This window comes from Chiloscyllium punctatum, chromosome 44, assembly GCF_047496795.1.
Source record: "Chiloscyllium punctatum isolate Juve2018m chromosome 44, sChiPun1.3, whole genome shotgun sequence".
NCBI classification, from domain to species: domain Eukaryota; kingdom Metazoa; phylum Chordata; class Chondrichthyes; order Orectolobiformes; family Hemiscylliidae; genus Chiloscyllium; species Chiloscyllium punctatum.
The window spans coordinates 45,162,296-45,179,041 of record NC_092782.1 but is presented as its reverse complement, the minus strand read 5'-3'; the positions used below and the strand labels follow the sequence as shown (position 1 = coordinate 45,179,041).

The following is a 16,746-nucleotide window of genomic DNA, read 5'->3' as shown; positions in this document are numbered from 1 at the left end:
GAAGTAAAAATAGAATTTTAACATTGTCATTCTGAGGTCTAAGTGTGTTCAGAGAGAGTTTGTATTTGCTGTATAAAATCATTTGGTGGATGATCAGGCAGAGTGAGTACAATCTAAGGATTACATGGATAAATGAAGTACGTATTAATGTAATAACAGTGATATTTATTTATATGCTACTTTTTAATGTAGTAAAATGTTCCAAGGCACTTCACAGAATTGCAGTCAGGTAAATGTTATACAAAGCTAAAGGAGACTAGAGAACAGGTGATCAAGAGATAAATTTAAAGGAACGTGAAAGGACAATAGAGAAGCAGAGAGATTTAAGGAAGGAATTCTAGAGCTGAGAGGACAAAAAAACATAGATAAAGGAAATAGTGGATGCAATAAAAGGTCAGAATTGGACCACCGCTGAAGACTTGGAGGGTAGTAGGCCTAGACATACTTGTGGATGGCAACTACATAGTTGACGACTAGAATCCAATTTAGAATGAAGCATATATGAGCTTTGAAAAGTGCATTGTGAGCAAAATAGTCTTTATCCATTTCATTGTTTTTCAAATCGTGAAATAATTAACTGGGATGCTGATCTGATTGAATAGTGGGACAGTCTCAAGGGATTGAATAGCCTATGCTATTCTCAGTTCCTAGGTACTTTTGTATATGTTTCTATTTAATAATATTGGAATGTATTATTGATCTTCAAAGCTCTATTCCACATTGAAAGACAGTGGGCCATCCTGGGAGATCACTGAAGCTGTCCTTTTCATCATGGCTTCCATAGCGAAGAGTGTAGATCCGTAAGTAATTGGAAAATAAATAACATTAAACAATTCTGAAAAGGTCATGACAAACAACATTCGTTTTGAAACATTGTACTGCATCCCAAACAAGTATAAATTATTTTCTTTGCTTGCATTTTTTAACATTTTTTTCACTTCTCCCTTGATTACAGATGATTCTGTTTCAAGACACTCGTACCTCATTTCACTCACCTTTTGTCCCCCCTTCATTTTTGATGCTGTTCTTGAATTCCTACACCATTAGTAATACACTTTTAGGATTGAATTAAAGATTCTTTTCTTGTAACTTGTTTGGGTAACTTATTTGGGTGAAAATATTTTACCTTTCTTACTCTAAACTAATTTTTAATTTGTGTCCTAGCATTTAAACCCGATGACCCAGTGATCAACTTGCTGAAATCAGGTTTAAGTCCGTTCAGAACCTGTTATGGCTTTATTAGGTTAAAATGAAGTTTCCTGTAGTTCAGAAGAAAGGAAGCGGAAGTCTGTATAGAATAGCAGAATTGTTACAGTACAGAAAAAGACAACTTAACCTTCATGTCACTGGAATCAATTATAAAGACAGAATGGAGAAGTTTGTACTGTTTTTCTTGGAAAGAAAAAGATCAAACGGTAATCACATATCAGATCACAGCAGACAAAACTGTTCTCGATCATAAACGCATCAAGATCAAAACTTCATGTGAGCCTAATAAAGCCTTAAGAGGTTGTGAACTGATTTACATCTAATTTCAACAAGTTGATCACTGGGTCATCTGGTTTAAATGCCAGGAGACAAGTTAAAAATTAATTTAGCGTAAGAAAGGTAAAATATTTTCACCCAAATAGTCACAGAGTCTTGAAACAATCCAGTGACATTGTGCCAAACCCCTGCCCTTAGCTCATAACCCTGCACATTATTCCTGTTTAAATCATCATCTGATGCGCTCTTGAATGTGTCAATTGAATCTGCCTCCATCGCGCTTCCGGGCAGTGTATCTCAGACCCGAACAATTCGCTGCATGAAAAAGTTTCTTCTCACTTTGCATTTACTTTGTTTGAAAATCACTTTAAATCAGCACCCTTTTGATCTTGATGTGTTTATGATTGAGAACAGTTTTGACTGCTGTGATCTAATATGTGATGACATGTTGACCTTTTTCTTTCCAAGAAAAACAGTACAAACTTCTCCATTTTGTCTTTGTAATTGATTCCAGTGCTCAGACACTTCACTCATAGAATTCATAGAATCACTGACTCTCAGTAGCAGCACTGTGACCAATCTCTAAGTTGCACTGCAGAATTGACTGAGATTCCTTTGACAGCACCTTTTCATACCCATGACCACCATCATCTCGAGGGACAAGGGCAGTACATGAGAATACTATGTAGTTCCCCTCTTCCCCTGTAAGTTACCGCCCAAGCCACTACCATCCTGACTTGGAAATGTATTGCTGTTCCTTCAGTGTTGATCAGTCAGAATCCTGGAACTTCTTTCCTAACAGAACTGTCGGCTATGCCAAATGGACTTCAGTGTTCAAGAAGGCAGTTAGAGATGGGTTTTAATTGCTGGTCCATCTAGTGAAGCCCACACATCCCATTAACAAATAACAAAAAATCTTGTAAACCTCTTCTGCAGTGTCTCTGTCCATGTGTGATACCCAAATTGTAAATAATATTGTAGCTCAGCTCTAACATTTACCTTTTAATGGAAAACAAAAATTGTAAATTCTGGAAAATTAATACAAAAGTAGAAAAAGCTTACTTACCTCAGTAGGTCTGGCAGCATCTTTTAGAGAGAAAGCAGCGTCAATGTTTTAGGTCCAGTGACCGTTCTTCAGAACACAGTTAACCCTACTTTCTTTCCATATATGCTGCTAGACCTGCTAAGATTTTCCAGCAATTTGTTTTTATTTAAAATTACCTTGTCCAGATTCAGCAGAACCTCCCTGCTGTTGTACTTTTTGCCATTATTAATAAATTCTAGAGTACTGTACTCTTTACTAACCACATCTCCAGCTATCATGCCACCTTTGTGCACATGTACACCCAGGTCTCTCTGCTCTTACACAACCTTTTAGAGATATTTTGACAGCATTTTATATGGTTTCTCCATGTTTTTTCTAGCAAAACGCATAATCGCTCAGTTCTCTACATTGGCCACCAATACCCCCAACTCCAAGAACTGTCAAAGTCCTGTTTAAGTTCTACACTATCCTCTGTTTACAATGTTCCCAAGTTTTGTCATTTATCAACTTGGAAATAGTCCCCTACACTCAATGATGTAGATCATTAACAGAAATCAACAAAAGCAAGGATCCCAATACTAATCCCTGGAGAACTCCACCACAAATTTCCTTCACCCATTAACCATTGTTCTGTTTCCTATGATTCGGCCACTTGCTTTATAAAGTAAGATATTCTAAAAATAAGATCGCATTGTTAGTTTTATATATCATATTCCTGATCAATTTCGCATGATTATAGGTTGAATTGTGTAACTATGTTGATGATAGTTGAAGAGAGCTGTGTGTTCAAGATGTTTGAATGGGAGCCAAGAAGGCACTTTAAATTTGCCATGGTGGAGCTGCCCTCCCCTTGAATACAAGGCTACTGGTTGTGTGGATTTCACAGTAGTTTCTGGACAAGACAGTTCATTTCTCTGGTGAGAAATTGTGCGCATTGGAACTTTGGACCTGTTAGTAAGATAATCCTAAGAAAGTTAAGGTTTTTTTTCTAATAATTTTTGCTCAATTGGTATTTCTTTGGCTCTCTGATATCAAAGGAGGCAGGGTTATTCTTTCATGCGATGTGAGTCTTGCTGGCAGAGCCATCATTTGTTACCCATCCCTAATTACACTTTGGAATGTGGTGTTAAGTCACATTCTTGAACTGCTGAAGTCATGTAATGTAGCTACTGGTGTCAGAAAGGGACTTTAAATATTTTGATCTAACAACATTGAAGAAATGGCTGTTTAGTTCCACTGGGTTAGACTGATGTGTGGTTTCAAGGACAACTTGCAGTTGGTGGTATTCCCTTCCCTCTCTCTTGGTCCTGCTTCCAAGACTTGTACTCAAAGTCTGCATTTACACATCAGTGCAACGTTCAAAGTATGCTACTTTCTCATAAGACCCACTCAAGACCTTTTATGTAGTGTTCTCTTTGTTCTCCTGTACAGTAAGATGGTACATAAAAGATCTTATCTTGCTATTCAAAGATTAGTTATGAATCCTCCTCCTAATGTCTTCCTCAACCAAGATCTGGTCACCGGTCTATTTGCTGTTTGACCAACCTGTTTGAAAAATTTTGCTCCTTCTCCCTACCTAATTTACGCTGATCGTGTCAAAAACGTTGGTGTATCTAGTGAGCTTTGGTAGGTTTTGAGACTCGTTGAGATATTTAATAATCAGCGTACTTATATAACTATTGCAAAAGATTAGATGTACAAAAACAAAATACCTGCTTGCTTACATAATTTGTGTTTTTTTTTGTTTCAGTGATAATAATCCTACCTTGGCTGAAGTGCTTGAAGCTGTAGTTCACCTCCCAGACACTGTGCACATGGCAGTCCGATTCACTAGCATTGAACTGGTTGGAGAACTGAATGAAGTCGTTGATAGAAATCCCAGATTTTTAGGTGTGTAGTATCATTGCTGTCTTTATTGTATGTTATGTAATATAACTTACCTTTCTCTACCTGGCGGGTCGAAAGGTGCTAATGAAGAGAAGGGAGTTTTCCTAGCATCCTTAAAGCAAAACTAGACATAAAATGGGTAAATTAATTTATAAACATATGGTGGAGATGGAATTAAAAGATATTTTTTAATGATGTGATTAAATGGAATAGAAAGAGGCTCATGTGGACCATATACTTGCCAACAAGTAGAAATTGAGGCAAAGATATTCTACCTTAATGTAGAGCCCAGTTAAGTATGAGTTAAAAAGGAACTGAAAGTTACGTTTATTGTGTTAGATGAAATAAAATTGGAGTAGGCTGGTGTGGAATCTAAACATCTTGCATGATTGGATCAGATAGTATTTACGTGTTAACATGCTATCTATAGCAAATATATAAACCCAAAAGCAATCTTATGTATTTGTTTTTTACTCTCCACCCCACAAGATCCAGTGTTAAATTATTTAATGAAAGGACTACGGGAGAAAGAACTTGCATCAGCATCAGCCAAAGCCATTCAAAATATCTGTTCCTCCTGCCGTGATCACATGACTCAGCACTTTGAGGGCCTCCTGGAAATCGTTCGTTCCCTCGAGACATTCAGCCTCTCTCACGAAGCTGCCATTGGCCTCTTGAAAGGTATTCAGAATGTTAATCAGCACAATGGCTATTGAAGACACAGGGTTCGTTTCTTAATGATGGTTGCCGAAGATGTACTAATATCCTGACTGAAGTCCAAAACCAGTGTCCACTGTAATATTTTTATCCTGCCAATTTCTTCTTTCCTTCTTTTTTCCCGTTTCTGTGATAGTTTGGATAAATCTAGTAAGTTTCCCGGTGATGTAAGTGGTGGATTTAGTGAATAGGTGTGACACTAGAGAAAAAGAGGATTTGGTTTTCTTTAATTTTCTGATCAATCACTTAGGTAGGGCTAACCTTTCATGGCAGAGAAAAATAAATGATCTACAGATTATGGTTTATTTTGAATAGAACCAAGGGTCTATTTTGAAAGATCAGAGTTTAAGGAACCTGTCTAGAATACAGAAATATTGGGTTGAGTTAAAGTCACTCAGGCATGTGATATTTCTCAGAGACTGATGATCTCCTTTTCAGAAAGAGACATTTCTGGAGGTAATAAAGCAAATTGCTGGAAAACTGTGCAGGTATGGCAGCATCTGTGGAGAGAAAGCAGAGTTAACATTTTGGATCCAGTATTCTGAAGAACGGTGACTGGACATGAAATGCTAACTATGTTTTCTCTCCTCCGAAGCTGCAAGACCTGCTGAGTCTTTCAACAATTTCTATTTTTGTTTCTGATTTCCAGCATCTGCAGTTCCTTTTTTTTTGTTTTATTACTGAAGGTAATCTCTATCTAATGTGTCAGTTAAGAAACTATGTGGCTCCTGAACTGAACCCTGCCATTTTCTGTGTAGCAAATTTGTTTAAAAGTATCAGCTTTGTTTTTGTTCCATCTGCACTTACTTGGTATATTTAGAGAACCCGCAATCTGTTTCGAAACTATTAATATTAAAGTGGAGGATAGATTATTATGTTGACAATTATTGTATATCTCTTTTGTGAAATAGCTTCTGTTTTCTTTGTTTAGGCACAGCACTTGTTCTTTGCCGGCTCCCTTTGGAGAAGATCACCGAATGCCTCAGCGAGTTGTGCGCTGTACAAGTGTTGTCACTGAAAAAGGTAAGAGAGTGGACAAAAGGCATTTGGATCAACGCAATACCTACTGAACTGTTGTTTAAACCATATTTGTGACATAGGGCACTTTTGTTCTTTGGCTGCAGGTATTGTGTATGTTTCAAACCTAACACTAGTGCACTTTCCATCTCAGATATACTCTCGTGAAACTTGATCTCCCCATTTGTTCAATTCCAGTTCATTAGGTTGTTCTTGTTTTTTTATTTGCAGCTCCTTGCACAAGAGCCTGCCAATGGCCTTGCTACAGACCCCACCATATGGTTGGATCGGTTGGCTGTTATTTTTAGGTATGATGTATTTTCTCAAAACTATCTCTACTGTGCTGCTGTGATGGTACAGTTATATCGCTGGTTGAGTACAAACACAAACAAAAACAAACTTCTGGAGAAATTTAGCAGGTCCAGCAGCATCTGCCCAGTGACCCTTCAAAACTTGACTGTGTGCTGTCTGTTTCATTATGAGAAGAATTAGGAATGGGATTAAACCCTTGGATCATTGGTGAATATTTGCTTTTTTGACATTGATGAAGGGAAAGTAATGGATCGAAGCAGTTTAAGATGATTCCAGCTAGGGCACTGCTCTGAGGAATGTCTGCAGTAAAATCCTGGGGATCAACCATCTTCTTTCATGCTTGGCATGATTCCGCTAAGCAGAGTGGTTTCTCTGTGCTTCCCATTGGTTGCAGTTTTAGTTTAACTCCATGATGCTGCAATCATTCGTATTGCAGTCAAAGGCAGTCTCTCTCATTTCCACGCCGAAACTCAGTTGCTTTGTCAATGTTTAGACCAATGATGTAATGAATCTTAAAATTCAGTGGCACTGGCAAAACCCAGAATGATCAGGTGAGTAAATTCTACATGCTAGCAATATCAGTGACATATTCTATCATTTTACTGATAATTAAGAGTGGAACAGCAGTTGTGCAGATTACATTCGAAGTGTGTTTGTGAACAGGGTATACGTTGGTAATTTTCCATATGATACAGTAAATACCATTGGTGTAGTTAGTACAGTGCAGTAAGCTTAGAGCACAAGCCTTCAGGTAAGAAAGACTTTGGTGCCTGTGGAATTTCCTTTGTACACTGTGCTTGATGGCTTCTTGATGGGATGAAACAAGTTGGCTGAAAACAGGCCTCCAATATTGGAGATCCCTGCAGAAGGCAATTTGGGTCATTTACTTGTCATTTGTGGCTGAAGGTGATTGCAGGTACTGCAGCCTTGTCTTTCTCCCTCTGGTGTTGCATTTTGCTGTCAGTTCTTGGAGCCGCCTAACATTAAATGTTTAACTCCCTAATATTAAACGAATGCTGATAGTAGAACTTGGATTTGATCACTTGAATACTTTGAGAAAGGGTCAGTAAGGTTCAATAGGCCAAAAGGCTTATGAATAGCCACCAATTCTAAGTCACCTACTAGGTTTCACAACCTCTTAATTTGGACACACACTGCTTTTCATCATCACTGGTGAGAATCCTGGCGTTCCTTACCTTTTGTCTGTGGCAGCACTTTCACTATACTGACAGCAGGGTTATAGTTAAAGAGGTCAGCATGCAACTACTTTCACAAGGTAGGAATGGACAATGAATAATGATTTTGTCAGCAACACAATGGCTCTGTGAATGAATAAAAGAATTGTTCCCTTTTTGTGTGTTGATTTGTTGAAGCCATTAGTTCTTCAGATGAATTTTAGGACTGGTTCCCCCTCTTTCTATAGTCTGAAATAATTAAGTGGTGCAGTACTTTGGGAGGAATCACTTATGCAGCTTGTTATTTTACACATTGTGATAATGAAAGTCAGTTCTTAAAGATGCTCGAAGCAATGCTACATACTTATGTTTCTAAACTAAAATTGCAGAAAGCTTTTGTTATTACAATACAGTTCATTAGATCAAACGTCCAAAATATAGGATCAGAATTTTCTCTCGTCTGATTTGGTGGATCAGCTCCAAAAGGCTGCACTTTAGGCCTGTTGTGATAATTGCTTAATCTGCCATCTGGGATGAAGTTCTGATGGGTACAGATCTTATTGCTGTCGGAGGAGTAAATCCAAAATTGATGCAAGAGCAAAATCAGCACTTCTGTTTTCTTAGACATTTAAGCTACTGAAGTATGAGCACAGGTAGTTCTTCTATAACATAATAGTTCTGTTCTTGTGCAACCTCGCATTATAGAAAAATTACGCTTTAGAAACAATGCTTAAAGTGTTGCTGATGTAATCGTGCTGCAGCCAACATGCACTTTAAAAGTTCATGCTTTAGAAACAGCATCCCAATTCATCAATTACGTTAGAGCAAATTCGCCTTAATGAAAGGCACATTATAGCAGAACAACTAGTACTTGTTGTATGTTGACTTTCATAGCAAGAGTGCAATGATTAGCAATGATTATATTCAATGGTGGAGCAGTTGTGAGGGGTTTGAATGGCCAACTCCTTCTATCTTCTATGTTTCTGTGAAATAATGGAGGCATAAAAGGAGAGCACTACAATCATTAGGCTTCACTGACATCTCAGGAACATAATCTGTAATGCATGACATGCTTCCTAACCTACACCCACATAGTTTGTACCAGTCTCACATCTTCCCATTGTATTATATTATCAACCTATGTTTTTGATTTTCATAAACTGTTTCAGTCTGTGAAACCCCTAAAATCTTTCCGTGACTTCCACATGATACGCCCAAATGGCTTTATCGTCTTGTATGTTATTTAAAAGCACCTGGTCATTTTTCAGTTTGCTTGTCCATAAGAGTGTGGAACTAAGATCAGGAATAGACAATTTATCCCCTCAAACTTGCTGTGCCATTTAAACAATCATGACTGACCTCCTCTTGGCCTCCACTTCATTGGCTAAGTGGTTAGCACTGTTGCCTCAAACCACAAGGGGCCTGGGTTCTATTCCAGCCTCAGGCGACTGTCTGTGTGGAGTTTGCACATTCTCCCCATGTCTGCGTGGGTTTCCTTTGCTAAATTACCCATAGCGTTCAGGGATGTGCAGGCTAGGTGAATTAGCCATGGGGAAATGTGGAGGTAGGAGTTGCATCTGGGCGGAATGCTCTTCGGCATGCCGGTGTGGACTCAATGGGCTGTAGATATTCTACGATCCACTCTTCTGTCTACTCTCTATAACACTCCATTTATGAGTTGAAAATCTGTCTATCTCCTCAAATCTCCAGCATCCACTGCCCTCTGGGATAGCAATTTCCACAGATTTATGACCCTTTGAGAGAAGGGTCGCCTTCCCTTTCTTCATTTCTCCTCATCTCTATTTCAAGTCTGCGCCCTTTATCTCAAAACTATGATCTTTCATGTTAGGATCCCTCACATGAAGAAACATCTTTTCTCCATACGCTTTGTCAATCCCCTTTCACATCTTATAAACCTTAATTAGATCTCATCTCATTCTTATAAGCTTGAGAGTATAGGCCTAATCAGTTAACTCTGTCATCATAAGGCACATCCCTCACCTCTGGAATAAATCTGACCCTCCTCTGAGCTACCTGCAGGACAACTACATCCCTCTTCAAGTAAAAACATCAAAATTGTATGAAATGCTCCAAGTGCAGACTCACTAATACTTTGTATAGTTGCAGCAACACTTCCCTACTTTCAGTCTCTGTTGGTAACTTCAGAATTTGACTATAATCAGACATCTTATTTCAATCTTCATGATGCACGTGAACTGAGCTGCTTACTGCTGTTCACAAAACTAAATAAAATCCAAGACGCAATCCATATTACTAATCTGTATGTTATTTTAGCATGGTCCGAATTGCAAGACTGGCTGACTGCTTTTCAAGCCGCAACAATGTGTTTCCCTTGTAATGATATTTGTCCCTTTTTCATTATTTGGATAACCCACACACAGTCGACTGTTTGGGCCAGTTGGGAAGAGACTGGGGTATGTAGCTCTGTTGTGGTTATTGTCTATATTATCATTTTGTTGTTTGGTAGTACAGAGTTCAGTATTACTGGAAAAAGACACATTTTGTTGATGCTTTTCATCTTGCATTGGTGAGGGAATGCCCTGAAGAGGGCAAAGTGAAAAGCTTCAACCAGAAAGGTCATTTTTCTTTCGATGATTATCATTTCTTTGGAGTTCCCTTTCATTTGTCTTTTCACAATAACCTGTTTGAAATAACATATTCAGTGAGTTAATGCTCTCGCTGACACAATGGTTATATATCTTTTAAAAACTGTTTATCTTCCTCTTCTCCTGGTCTCCATTTGTATCTCCTAGCTCTCCTGCACTGTCAACACTAGCACATATGAGAAACAATAGGTTTCTATTTTGTACACTCTACACCTGCCCTAAACAGCTTCCTTTGCCAGAGCAGCAAAATTGACATGAAGACGTTTACCCTTGGAACGATGAGTGCATATCGCTGACCTGTATGCTGTCATAAACTTCTCTTTCCTCTGTTTTCTATAGCTTTTTTTTGTGTTCTTCTTTATGTAAACAGTGGAAAATTGGCCTCCCACTCCTCTTCTGCATTGAAGCGGAAAAAATGAAAAATCAGTCATAGGATTTTTAATTTTCTTTCCTTTAATCCTTCCTTGCTGCAGATGCTACTCACCCCATGCAAGGCTAAAGTAACATGTCGAAATCCTGCAGTGAATTCCATATCTGCCAGCTGCCTGCACATGTGCTTGTACTTGTACTCTGCTTCCAGCAGTGGGAACAAGAACATTGTGGTTTATTGCTACAATCCAGCTGAGATCAGCTAACCGAACACAGTAGTATTTAAACCTGGGACTTCCACAGTCTCCATGGTTCGATTGCTCATGGCTCAAGGAAATGTTGCAGTGAAAACTGTTTTTGTAACCTGTGCTTGCAGTTAGCACATTCTTGGGAAATTTGTCATAATGTACTGTTCTCCTGTTCCTTGGATGCTGCCTGACCTGCTGCGCTTTTCCAGCAGCACATTTTCAGCTCTGATCTCCAGCATCTGCAGTCCTCACTTTCTCCTGTCATAATGTACTGTCTTACAAAACAAACTGCACACAGTGATTAGCCCTTGTCACCTTGTATAAATTGGCTAACGATTAAACCTAATGCAGTACAAGTTGTTGGATGGGACACCACAATAATGAGTCTTACTTTGCTCTTTAAATTTGGAAAATGTGGAACTAGGCTCAGTGATTAACCCTTGTGCTGCCATTGTACTAACCACTGTTAATTAAGTGCCTTTAATGTATTAAAATGTCTTGAGGCTCTTTCACTTATCAATTTAGGCAAAACTGGGCAGCAGGCTTTGTAAGGAGCTGGTGACACAGGCAGCCATAAGATTTTGAAGTAAATATTAGGGAGGGAAATGGAGTGAAGAGGAGAGAATTCCAGAACTTAGAGCCAAAAGAATTGAAGATCTGGTTGTTGAACTTTTAACGCTTTGAATAAAAAAAGAAGTGACTAATAGGTATAAAAGAGAATAGTGATGAATTAGAGAACATTTTAAAATCAATCCTTTTGCCCCTTTTTTGGACTTCATGTATAACCACAGCAGTAAGGTTTATAATAATGTCCAACTACTTTGAAGGCTTTTATGCGTTCACAGTGGGAACGAACAGGAGCTGCAGCTTGTAGCTCCTTATTGAGTGATCAATTCGAGATGAGCACTCTAATTAACCTTTGACTGGGTTATCTGTCTTTAAAATGTAATTTGCATGTCTGTTGCTTTTAAGATCAAAATAGATTTAATTATTTTGCTCAGGGAGCCTCTGTAGAGAGAAGCAGTGTGAGCATTTAAACTCTGGCCTTGCATTGGCAGTAGCTTGTATTTGCTTTTAAAAGCCCACTGCAAAATTCTTTATGGCAGAATGATCCAAAGTGTTGTCAACTGCAACACTTAGGTTTAAGTATATTGAATACATTTGCAAAGGTACTTAGAGTCATAGAGATGGACAGTACAGAAACAGACCCTTAGTCCAACTCATGCATGCTGACCAGATATCCTAACCTAATCTAGTCCCATTTGCCAGCAGTTGGCCCATATCCCTCCAAACCCTTCCTATTCATATACCCACCCAGGTGCCTTTTAAATGTTGAAATTGTACCAGTTTCCACCATTTCCTCTAGCAGCTCATTCCATACATGCACCACCCTCTGTGTGAAAATGTTGTCCCTTAAGTCTCTCTCAAATTTTTCCCCCTCACCCTAAACCTATGCCCTCTAGTTCTGGACTTCACCCCAGGGGAAAGACCTTGTGTATTTATCCTATCCATGTCCCTCATGATTTTACCAAACTTCCATAATGTCACCCCTCAGCCCCTGACAGTCCAGGGAAAACAGCCCCAAGCCTATTCAGCCTCGCCGTATAGTTCAAATCCTCCAACCCTGGCAACATCCTTGTAATTCTTTTCTGAACCCTTTCAGGTTTCACAACATACTTCTGATAGGGGGAGGACCAGTATTGCAAACAGTGGTTCGGCCACTTTTGAAATAATGTCCTGTACAACTGCAATGAACAGAACTAGAGGGCATAGGTTTAGGGTGAGAGGAGAAAGATATAAAAGAGATTTAAGGGGCAGCTTTTTCACACAGAGGGTGGTGCGTGTATGGAATGAGCTGCCACAGGAAATGATGGGGGCTGGTACAACTAAAGCATTTAAAAGGCAGCTGGATGGGTATGTGAATAGGGAGGATTTAGAGGGATATGGGCCAAGTGCTGGCAAATAGGGCTGGATTAGGTTGGAATATCTGCTCGGTATGGACGAGTTGGATCGCAAGGGTCTGTTTCCATGTTGTGCATCTCTATGACCTCACGTTTATCTAAATTAAACTCCATCTTCCACTCCTCAGCCCATCTGATCAAGATCCAGTTGTACTCTGAGGTAACCTTCTTCGCTGTCCACTACACCTCTAATTTTGGTGTCATCTGCAATCTTATTAACTATGCTCCCTACATATGCATCAATATCATTAATATAAATGATGAAAAGTAGTGGACCCAGTACTGATCCTTGTGGCACTCCACTGGTCACAGGCCTCCAGTCTGAAAAGTGACCCTCCACCACCACCCTCTGTCTTCTACCTTTGAACCAGTTCTGTATCCAAGTGGCTAGTTCTCCCTGTATTCCATGAGATCTAACCTTGCTAACCACTGGACTTGAAATTTTGTGACTAATTTGAGCACCCAATCAGGTTAGAATATTGAATTCCCAACTGATCGGACTGTCATGTCGGCAGTTTGGATGAATTTACTATCTGTGGTTGTTGTCATTGTACCCAGCTGTGCTAACTTAGTGTGAGAAGGCTGTGTGACCATAGATTCTGAATATTGTTCTTAAATTCTCCTCTGCATCAACAATTGTCTTTTCATTTTTTTACTTTATTGAATTTTGTACAGAATGTCAAATGAGTTATTAATGATTTAACTTGGTCACATTTCAGGCACACAAACCCTATTGTTGAAAATGGTCAGACGCATCCATGTCAGAAGGTGATACATGAAGTAAGTGCATGTGTCAGAAGGGCACAATCAGTATTATTGATGGATGTGTTGTTTGCTGTGGGTATGGAAAGTGCTTTTGGGTTATTTGACTTAATACATTCTAACCACCCATTCTTTAACCCCATCTTGGAATTCACGCATTTGTAAAATATGTGATTAGGGCCTGTTCTGACGAATCAATCCTGGTGTTTTGTCCATCTCATCCCTTCCCTTCAATGAATCTTGGTTTTATCAATGTTGCGGAATCTAGTGATAAATGGAATAGCAGATCCGAGAGCAATAGGTAAGGGTGATTTTCTTCAGAATTGAAGCATTCATTCATTCTTTCCACAACTGACATATGAGGCTGCAGACTGTACTTGTTAAATGATACAGTTCAGCAATTTGCCAATGTGCCTTTGGCGGCAGCACCACCACCCCTCCCCCTTCCAAACAAGCAATCTCCTGTATCCAGAAGAGAATGAACAATAGTGGTGTTGGAAAATCATACTCTTGAAGTCCCCTACCGTCTAGACTTGAACACATAAGTCTGTTCCTTCATTATCTCTGGATCAAAATTCTAAAACTTCCGATCTAGCAGCACTGAGAGGTCTTTTGCCATGTAGAGTGGAGTGGTTTAAACAGAAAATCCACTTTCCCCATCTCAAGGGGAACCACAATGACCAGTTAGTTTCAGTCATGTCAATGTTGTCCAATTCTAGAGAATTTTTTTTTAAAGATGGCCTTGTTCTCCCTCTCTTTACCAAAGATGTTATTCTGTGTGGTGTCAGTGACTCCTTTCTTTAATAGATGAATCCAGACTTCTTGTTACCTAATGTACTCCTTTCTCATTTATTTGTTCCCTGTGATGTAGACAGATTTCATTTGTTTTCAATTGAACTGTTTCTCTTCTATTTCAAAACATGCGTATGAGTTCATATTGTGCAGTCCTTGTGATGTTTGACAGCTGATTAATTTAAGTGATGTGACAACAGCTTGGCTAAGTTCAGTTGCACAGCTATGGTTTAAGCCCTACTTCAAGTCTTGGAGTAGGTTTCTAGCCTGGCAGTGCTGAATTGCTGCCCATTGAGATGCTGAATAAAGCTGGTTAGATGATTTTGGAAGAATACAAAATTTCCCACTGTATTGTTTGAAGTTTAATGTGATTGTTGTAACTTGGCCAACTATAATCTACTGTAGGTAACCTCACAATGCTGAGAGAGGAAGTTCCAGGATTTTGACTAGTAACACCGAAAGACCAGCAATGTATTTCCAAGTTAGCATGGTCGGTGGCTTGGAGTTGAACTTGTAGGTAGTGATGTTGCCATGCATTTGCTGCCCTTGTCCTTCTGGATGGTGGTGATTCTGGTTTTGCAAGGTGCTTTCTTAGGAGCCTTGGTGAATTTCTGGAGTACAACTTGTAGGTGGTGCACTCTGTTGTTATTGAAAGTTGAATATGTTGTTAGTGGAAGGGGAAAGGAAACCAGTTCTTTTGGCTTTCATGGTCTTTTTTCTGAATGAGGCCCACCAAGTCTCAACTCCAATTTGACAAAATTCAGCCAAATAAATACTGTGGCTGCAGCAGGTCAGAGGCTGGGAATTTTGCAGAGGTAACTCGGCTGTGCTGTTACAAAGTACATTTCAGCAGTGTGATGGAGCCTAGATGCCCACTTGCCTAGATGAGTGCAACTCCAACAAGGCTCACATCTGATGATTTAATCAAAAGAAAAATATAGGATCAGGAGTATTTGACCAATTATATTGAATGTCTGGATAGATAAGTATTCTGTTGCTCAGCATGACCATTTCTTGCTTCAGACCATGAACTTCCTCTTCAAGAAGTTAATTTGAACAGTCTTCTGTTAAAATGAAAAATGTGCTTGGGTACTTCAGTATTGAAATTTGTATCCCTAAAAGTGAGTGAAGTATTAGAAGTGCAAAATTCCTCCCACCAAGTAAGTCAGTGTTAGTGCAAAGCAATAATGTTTTCAATAGGGCTCCCTGGTGGCCTATTGAAAACCTCCCTGGTGGCCTATTGAAAACCTCCCTGGTTCAGCCTACAGTGCAGTTTCAAATATTTTGCCTTCTGTGCCATGGTTGTTGATTTGATTTCCTGTCCAGAGTAGTAAATACAAACATCAGGGTTTACACTCCACTGGAATATTGAAGAAGTCTGAGATCCTGGTCTTTTAGATGAAATTCAGACAAAACTCTATGTTCTCTCAGGTGGATGTAAAAATCCCTGCACATTATTTTGATGATGATTTGGGAAGTCACTACTATTGTCTTGGGCTAATATGTATCCCACAATCTGCATTTCTAAAGAAATAGATTTGTCTCATCTTTCTCGCTTGCCCCTCCTGGGAGCTTGTTGTGTGCAAACAAACTGATGTATTTCTGTATTAAAACAGTTAACATGCACGCACATTTTCAAAGTGCTTTGGCTTGACTTGAGGCCATGAAAGATATTAAAAGACAAGTTCTTATTTCTTGGTTACTTTGAGTTCTGTAACTGCAGTTATTTCCTTTTAACTTCTCTCCTTTTTCCTGCTTTTAGATCTGGCCTGTCTTATCTGAAACCTTGAACAAGCATCAAGCTGACAATCGAATTGTGGAGCGCTGTTGTCGTTGTTTGCGTTTTGCTGTCCGATGTGTAGGGAAAGGGTCAGCTGCATTACTTCAGCCCTTGGTCACTCAGGTAAGTTGATCTGTGGATAATGCCAGCTGATAGGGGTGAAGAAGAAGAATTTTAGAGAGAGCTCTACGCATAATAGTCACATGCTTTAGCTAGATAATAAACTGTTGTAGAAATATTTGAGAAGTTGATAGAAGACTCCAGAAGAAGGTAATGATCATTTATTTCATACGCAGACATGGAGAAAAGCTTTAGCACGGAGGTCAGAGCATACTCTACTGAATTACAGAAAACCTTCAAGCTTTGTAGAGATCGCAACAAGCATATTACAGTTGTAATTCTAGCATTTTCAGCAACAGTGTGTCCATTTTCTTTATAGGCATTCTGTTCCTCACTTAAGGCTTTTGAAAGCTACTAACTTGACAGTTTGGTTTATTTCAGTTCTAGCTTAGCTTATTACTGACTATATGGTTAAAACTTTAGGCCAAACTAATTTAACTCTTTAAGCT

At 39.1% G+C, this 16,746-nt stretch overlaps 1 protein-coding gene across 1 annotated transcript in view; it reads left to right on the top strand.

Moving 5' to 3' along the window:
* Window positions 1–16,746, top strand: part of tnpo3 (transportin 3) — a 72,515-nt gene that overhangs the window by 25,788 nt on the left and 29,981 nt on the right. The window contains exons 10-16 of the mRNA XM_072562808.1: window positions 709–800; window positions 4,281–4,420; window positions 4,907–5,098; window positions 6,066–6,157; window positions 6,383–6,459; window positions 13,563–13,623; window positions 16,160–16,300. Coding sequence (XP_072418909.1) covers window positions 709–800; window positions 4,281–4,420; window positions 4,907–5,098; window positions 6,066–6,157; window positions 6,383–6,459; window positions 13,563–13,623; window positions 16,160–16,300 — 795 coding nt within the window. The remainder of the gene's footprint in view (window positions 1–708; window positions 801–4,280; window positions 4,421–4,906; window positions 5,099–6,065; window positions 6,158–6,382; window positions 6,460–13,562; window positions 13,624–16,159; window positions 16,301–16,746) is intronic.